The sequence below is a fragment of the Rhinatrema bivittatum genome, chromosome 11 (genome assembly GCF_901001135.1).
Source record: "Rhinatrema bivittatum chromosome 11, aRhiBiv1.1, whole genome shotgun sequence".
NCBI lineage: Eukaryota > Metazoa > Chordata > Amphibia > Gymnophiona > Rhinatrematidae > Rhinatrema > Rhinatrema bivittatum.
In genome coordinates, this window is record NC_042625.1 from 97,113,117 (window position 1) to 97,121,282 (window position 8,166).

An 8,166-nucleotide genomic window follows, 5' to 3' on the forward strand; every position below is an offset into this window, starting at 1 on the left:
AGGTCTGAGCCCTGCCAATGATGAGCTCTGTCCCGGTGTTTGTCAGGGCTCCCCATGAAATACCCATTCCATCTTCTCCTTCATCCTCAGCTCCCTGCCCCCCATCCCACCTCTATCACTACCATGAAAGATGCATCCTGATGCTTTCACACTCCATTGCTGAGATCATTCCTACCAGACTACAATGGGAGAGGCTCTAGAAAGGTGCACCCATGGATTGCTGGAAAGCTTGACTCGGCTCAGGCGGCAGAATCTCCTCTGTCTGCTGCCGATGGGCAGGAGCTCATACTGAAGGAGAGAATGGTTTCTGAGCCCGTGTAGACGTATGACAGGTTGGTTGCCAGAAAGTAGCCAAAATGTTTTCTAGAAATGCTGTTCACGTGATTGTATTTTCATTCACTAGAGCCATTGTTCCTACTAAAAACACTGTGAAGTCCTCGGAGGATTTATCCCTGCCGTGCCACCCTCTTCAATTGCAAGCCAGAATGGCTCCTGACACAAGAAAAGATGGAAAGATATAATGAACCAGAGAGCGAGACAAGGAATGAAACAGGAAGGAAGCCGGCAGCAAGCAGAACATCCTGCCAGTGGTATTAGTGGGACATTCCTGCAGGGACTTGCTGAGAGAAGGAGGAAGCAGCAGAAAGTGTGGGGGGAGGGGGAAAACTTTGACTTTGCCAATAAAGGAACTTGTGCATTTCTCCGTTGTGGACTTTTCACCCACATGTAGACCAATCTCAGTTCTGCTGTGACAGCAGCATCCCCGCCATTCCTTCTGGTCACTGTTTAGAATTGATTTGGGATGAAATCATGATGTGAACCATTGCTATGCTGAGGGTTACACAAATTTCCTTGGTGTGAGGGTAGTTCTTTAGCATAAAGAAAAACCAAACAAAACCACTCAAGTTTAGACCTCTGAAGAAGAGAATAAACATTCACATTCAGCCTGTGTCCAGGCAGCATAGCCAGGGACTTTCCCCCTCATTTTATCATTTAGCCATGGTCTCTTACTGTCATTGCAGTAAAGTCTTCACCTCCTCTCTGCCTGTCTCCGCTCGTCAGTACTTAGCAGTGTGCCTGGAGACCTTCTTCCACCTGTAGGATCTGTAAGACAGTACTGTACAGTGACTGTGACATGTGCCACTGTTTATATTATTCTGACTTAGCTGTAATGGAATAAAAACAATTCTTTGATTACTGAAGCACACTGTTCCCCATGGAAGGGAGAACATTGATTTCATGTTTGAACTTGTCTTTTCATGTAAGAAGATCTTGAGCAAAATGTGATGCTCAGAAGTTTATTATTTACAGAATACTATCACTGTATAAAACAAAGCCCATAGTTACAAGATCCCTACTATACTGCCTCCCATCTCTCTGCATGATGCAGAAAGAGTCACCTATCTCTTAGATGGAAAGCAGACTACAGTTATGGCAGGGTGGGGGGAAGAAAGAACTAATTAGAAGGTATCACTAAGAGATTACAAGATTCAAGGCAGCATGATTTTACCAGAGATAGGTCTTGTCAGATGAACCTGATGAATTTCTTTGATTGGGTGATTAGAAAGGGCAGGATTCAGCATAGGCAGCCTATAATTACATTGAGCATCCATGGAATGGGCCCTGACTGGGTTAAAAATTGGTTGAGTGGGAAGAGACAAACGGTGTTGGTAAATGGAGTTCATGCCGAGGAAATTGATCCTTGGACCAGCTCTTTTCAACATTTTTGTAAGTGACGTGCAAGAATAGCTGGGAAAGGTTTGTCTTTTTGCAGATGATACCACAATTTGCAACAGGGTAGACAACCAGAAAAGTGTAAAAAACATGAGAAGGAATCTAGCAAAGCTCAGGAAATGGTCTAGAGTCTGGCAGTAAAGATTTAATGTTAGAAAAATGCAGAGTCATGCATCTGGGATGCAAAAACCCCAGGGAGCAGTACAAGATGGGGCAGGAAATTCTTCAAAGCACAAAAGGAGTGCAGGAACTGGGGGTGATCATATCTGATGAGTTTAAAGTGGTCAAATAGGTGGATAAGGTGAAGCAAAAAAGCCAGAAAGATGCATTGACTGCAAAGGCACAGCAATGATCAGCAGAAAAAAATGAGGTGATACTGCTCCTGTATAAGTCCTCGGTGAGACCACATTTGAAATAATGTGTACACTCCTGGAGACAGCACTTTCAGGATTTGCATAATAACATATGCATGAGATATATTTGCATACCCTAGGTCTCCAGTATATGCAAAGCTATCTCATGCATATTCATTATGGATATTCTGAAACCCCAACTGGTTTGTGTTGGGAAACACTGCTGTAGAAGAAAAGTGGTATAGCAGAGATATGATAGAGACATTTAAATACTGCCAAAGTTTCCATGCACAGTCTCTTTCAAAGGAAAGAAGGCTCTAGATAGAATAAGGGGGTCTTGGCATGAGGATGAAAGGGGGTAAACTCAGGAGTAATCTAAGGAAATATTTCTTTACAGAGTGGGTGATGGAGGAGTGGAACAGCCTTCCGGTGAAGATGATGACAGTACATGAACTCAAAAAAGCAGGAGATATACAGAGATAATCTCTGTGAGAGTGGTAGGGGTTGTAAAACTGAGTTAGATGGGTGGATGGGCAGAAGAGATAGACCATACTGTTTTATTCTGCTGTCAGATTTCCATGAGATGAATAGAATTTGAATTTACACTGCTCATTCACTGCGATCCTGCCCTGCAGGAGCCCCTGCAGTTCCAGTACTGAGACCTCTCCTATACAGCTGTGCCATTGCACCTCACTCCTGCCCTGTAGCACTCCCTTACTATTCCAGTACTGGGACGTCTCATATACAGCTGTGCCATTGCACCTCACTCCTGCCCTGTAGCACTCCCTTACTATTCCAGTACTGGGACGTCTCCTATACAGCTGTGCCATTGCACCTCACTCCTGCCCTGTAGCACTCCCTTACTATTCCAGTACTGGGACCTCTCCTATACAGCTGTGCCATTGCACCTCACTCCTGCCCTGTAGCACTCCCTTACTATTCCAGTACTGGGACCTCTCATATACAGCTGTGCCATTGCACCTCACTCCTGCCCTGTAGCACTCCCTTACTATTCCAGTACTGGGACCTCTCATATACAGCTGTGCCATTGCACCTCACTCCTGCCCTGTAGCACTCCCTTACTATTCCAGTACTGGGACGTCTCATATACAGCTGTGCCATTGCACCTCACTCCTGCCCTGTAGCACTCCCTTACTATTCCAGTACTGGGACCTCTCATATACAGCTGTGCCATTGCACCTCACTCCTGCCCTGTAGCACTCCCTTACTATTCCAGTACTGGGACCTCTCATATACAGCTGTGCCATTGCACCTCACTCCTGCCCTGTAGCACTCCCTTACTATTCCAGTACTGGGACGTCTCATATACAGCTGTGCCATTGCACCTCACTCCTGCCCTGTAGCACTCCCTTACTATTCCAGTACTGGGACGTCTCATATACAGCTGTGCCATTGCACCTCACTCCTGCCCTGTAGCACTCCCTTACTATTCCAGTACTGGGACGTCTCATATACAGCTGTGCCATTGCACCTCACTCCTGCCCTGTAGCACTCCCTTACTATTCCAGTACTGGGACCTCTCATATACAGCTGTGCCATTGCACCTCACTCCTGCCCTGTAGCACTCCCTTACTATTCCAGTACTGGGACCTCTCCTATACAGCTGTGCCATTGCACCTCACTCCTGCCCTGTAGCACTCCCTTACTATTCCAGTACTGGGACGTCTCATATACAGCTGTGCCATTGCACCTCACTCCTGCCCTGTAGCACTCCCTTACTATTCCAGTACTGGGACCTCTCATATACAGCTGTGCCATTGCACCTCACTCCTGCCCTGTAGCACTCCCTTACTATTCCAGTACTGGGACCTCTCATATACAGCTGTGCCATTGCACCTCACTCCTGCCCTGTAGCACTCCCTTACTATTCCAGTACTGGGACGTCTCATATACAGCTGTGCCATTGCACCTCACTCCTGCCCTGTAGCACTCCCTTACTATTCCAGTACTGGGACGTCTCATATACAGCTGTGCCATTGCACCTCACTCCTGCCCTGTAGCACTCCCTTACTATTCCAGTACTGGGACGTCTCATATACAGCTGTGCCATTGCACCTCACTCCTGCCCTGTAGCACTCCCTTACTATTCCAGTACTGGGACCTCTCATATACAGCTGTGCCATTGCACCTCACTCCTGCCCTGTAGCACTCCCTTACTATTCCAGTACTGGGACCTCTCCTATACAGCTGTGCCATTGCACCTCACTCCTGCCCTGTAGCACTCCCTTACTATTCCAGTACTGGGACGTCTCATATACAGCTGTGCCATTGCACCTCACTCCTGCCCTGTAGCACTCCCTTACTATTCCAGTACTGGGACCTCTCATATACAGCTGTGCCATTGCCCCTCACTCCTGCCCTGTAGCACTCCCTTACTATTCCAGTACTGGGACGTCTCATATACAGCTGTGCCATTGCACCTCACTCCTGCCCTGTAGCACTCCCTACTATTCCAGTACTGGGACCTCTCATATACAGCTGTGCCATTGCACCTCACTCCTGCCCTGTAGCACTCCCTTACTATTCCAGTACTGGGACCTCTCATATACAGCTGTGCCATTGCACCTCACTCCTGCCCTGTAGCACTCCCTTACTACTCCAGTACTGGGACCTCTCATATACAGCTGTGCCATTGCACCTCACTCCTGCCCTGTAGCACTCCCTTACTATTCCAGTACTGGGACCTCTCATATACAGCTGTGCCATTGCACCTCACTCCTGCCCTGTAGCACTCCCTTACTATTCCAGTACTGGGACCTCTCATATACAGCTGTGCCATTGCACCTCACTCCTGCCCTGTAGCACTCCCTTACTATTCCAGTACTGGGACCTTCACACGCACGAGCCATGCACCGCACTGCTGCTCTGCAGCCCAACCCACTCTGCAATTCCATGAGGCATGAGCCCCCCCCAATAAAAACACAACCCACTGCTCTGCTCCTGGGCGGCGGATCAACTCCTCACTGCCACTAGGTGTCGCCCTGTGAGCGGGGAGTGCCGGGAAGTCGCGCACCATCTTTGGCAGCTGCCACTTCCGGTCTGCGCGGTGTAAGCGGCCAATCGGAGTGGGAGCCGCCGAGTCGCGTTGCAGTGACGCAATCACGCAGGCGCAGGCCGGAAGAGGAAGGCGTGGGTAGTGCGCGTAGGCCGAGGGGGTAAGAAGCGTCCTCCCCCAGCAGTGCACTCCTTCGGGCCCCCGGTAGGCGGGATATGGGGTGGGGGGCGCGCTGGGCTTTATCCCGGAGCCTCCGGGGAGGCGCTGGAGTGAAAAACCTGGCCCCGCTGTGGGGTCGAGTCCCGCTCCCACGCCATTTACTGACCCGAGGGCGTGTGCGTGTCCGGAGGCAGGACAGTTGGCTGCTGTAACTCTGAAGGGCAATGGCGTCTGCGAGCTTGAACGTTGCAGTTTTACCTAAGATAAAAAAAAATAAAAATCATGCGACCCGGTTCCGAGCTCCAAAGCCGGGCGATGTCTGCTCTCTTTTTGCTGCCATGCTCCAGAAATTGACACATGGCTTGGGTTTAAACATTATGGTCGTCCACGCTGGGCCACGCCATTGCTTTCCAGAAGCCTTTCGGGCATATAAACTGCACTGTCCGTACAGTCAGAGTTTGTAGCTTTTTCATTTTTGCAATTATAAATAGAAACGAATAACTGACGCTTACGTTTGTGTTCAATATGAAGGTGATTTATTTGGCGTTTGACATAAAACCTCATGACAAGAGTTCCACAGATATTTTAAATCTCCGATGGCTGCAGAACTTTAGTATGTCCTTGAATTCTGGCTGCAGAATACTGCATTCATTTCAGGAGAGGGAGTGGGAACTGTACAGATCTTCTACCCTGACATTGGTCCAGTTCAAAAATCTTACACAAGGTGCAATGCCTGCAGAAATTGGCATAGTATCTGACAATTGTTACTGTATTGTAAATACTTATCTCTTTGGGCTGGTGGTCTGAAAGAAAATGAGGCATCATATTCTATTCCTTCAGATATAACTAAGTAATGGTTAAGGAGCTAAGTGTTTCTGATCATTCCCATCATAAAGGGTCTCACTCTGCTTTTTGACTTTTAGGCATCATGTGGCCTGTGATCTGGACAGCCGTGCGTACCTATGCCCCTTACATCACTTTTCCTGTAGCCTTTGTAGTAGGGGCAGTAGGCTACCATTTGGAGTGGTTTATCCGAGGGGAACAACCCCAAGCTGTGGAGGAGAAAAGCATTGTGGAGCAGCGGGAGGAGCGGAAGCTGAAAGAGCTAATGGGAAAGGACCTGACACAAGTAACCAGCTTGAAAGAGAAACTAGAGTTCACCCCAAAAGCTGTGCTGAACAGGAATCGACCTGAGAAAAACTAAGGAGGGAGGCAATCCAGGGGCTCATGGGCAGTAATCTTGGCAGAGACCTCTTCCTACAGCTTCTTATATGATGACATTTGGCCTGTTCTTTAGACATCTTTTTCTTCTCAGCCTAAATTCAGAATCTGTAGTTATGCAAGATCTCACACTGCTGTGTTGCACACCTCACAACAAACAGGAAAGGGCAATATCTTGCAGCATGATCCTTATATTTTCTAACAGTGCCCAGACCAATAGAAGATCTGTTTCCATTGCTGTTCTGTCAAGCTGAACTGTAACTTTGAGCAGGCTGGGAGAGTGGCAAGGGCTCTGCCTCATTGAGCTGATCTGCACCAGATGCATATTCTTGTCTGTAACTCATAGAAGGCTGAAATCTAATAATGCTTTCCGCAGACAGCAGAGGGAACTGGGTAGATAAAGTGATTGCCATTGCCAGTGCACATACAGCAGGACTGTGGCAAAGAAAGTTGGAAATGTACTTGGATTGTTGTATACATATTGAGAAGATGATTGGGTTCCAGCATCTTACCTTTAATACCATGTGCAATATTTTGCTCTGGAAGACTGCCAGGGTGGGGCCATACTGTACATGTGTGCATAAGACCTTTGCAGTGTTTTACATGTATTGGGGAAACTGCTTTCCAGAGACATTGCATAGATCCTGCTCAATTTATTCCAGGTTGTCATTACTTCTCTTTCCAAGATTCAGACTTTCATACATGCATTCATTTTTCCTCTCTTCAGAAGAATTAATTTGGAGTCCCTTTCAAATTAAGCAATCTTGCCAGCACTTTCCCCACTCCAGCTTCTCCCATAAATGTGATGCTGGTGTAGAGCTGGCCCTTCTAGCTGTGTGAAAGCATTGATCCTGCATGCTGCAGCGTGCTTGGGCTGGGGTCTTGTCACACTGTAAATATGTCCATAATGCAACTTTTTGTTCTGGAGCTGTAACCTCTGAGATGCTTTCAGTTCCCAGTAAAGACGTTTTCACAGTAACTATGTAGTCTGTTTTTTCTGTGGTGGATTCTAAGCATTATGGTTAACAGAACTCTGATGCTTTATGAGGATAACGTACTCTGTTGCCGAGTTCCTTCCTCTGGGTCTCTATGTAGGAAGAATTTCAGTACCAGGCATACCTGAATCGAGCATGTAAAATAAAATATTGCATAATGTATATTAAAATGAAATAATTTAATAGAAAACTAGGACAGTGATAATGTTGAGGTAACAACGTTTGTTGGACAGAATGATGTCCTCAGAGAGACTCAATTACCAACAGAGTCCTGGTGGACAGAAGGAGCTCTCTCTTCTTGGGACATGACAGCTTTTGTCATTTATTTATTTATTTTTCTATACCGACATTCGATTTGACATATCACATCGGTTTACATATAACAAGATGTCTAAGGTGAAGCTTATAATGACCTGGTACCTTGTAACAGCTTAACTGAGTAACTGGCTCCGTACATATAACTGTTTTACAAGATAGTATTACCATAACTTATTACAGAATCTATTAAGAGTTTAATTAACTATGTACAGTGGCAGGGTACGGAAACAATGGGGATGAAGGGACTGTGGTGGAATTAATTGTCTCGTGCGAAAGCTTTCCGGAAGAGCCAGGTCTCGAGGTTTTTTCGGAAGGTAGGGGTGGATGAGACGGTTCTGAGAGCAGTTGGAAGGTTGTTCCATAGGTGAGG

At 47.0% G+C, this 8,166-nt stretch overlaps 1 protein-coding gene across 3 annotated transcripts; it reads left to right on the forward strand.

Annotated features, from left to right (window-relative positions):
- The first annotated feature begins 5,132 nt into the window (after positions 1-5,132).
- Positions 5,133-7,462, forward strand: LOC115073371 (small integral membrane protein 12-like). 3 transcript variants are annotated; one of them, XM_029571737.1, is made up of 2 exons: positions 5,133-5,263; positions 6,186-7,462. In XM_029571737.1, the coding sequence occupies exon 2, from the start codon at positions 6,191-6,193 to the stop codon at positions 6,464-6,466; it is 276 nt and encodes a 91-aa protein (XP_029427597.1). In that variant the 5' UTR covers positions 5,133-5,263; positions 6,186-6,190; the 3' UTR covers positions 6,467-7,462. The 3 variants fall into 3 exon arrangements, with proteins under 3 accessions (XP_029427597.1, XP_029427598.1, XP_029427599.1); XM_029571738.1 differs by having other exon boundaries at positions 5,186-5,307; XM_029571739.1 differs by lacking the exon at positions 5,133-5,263 and adding an exon at positions 5,427-5,793.
- The last annotated feature ends 704 nt before the right edge of the window (positions 7,463-8,166 follow it).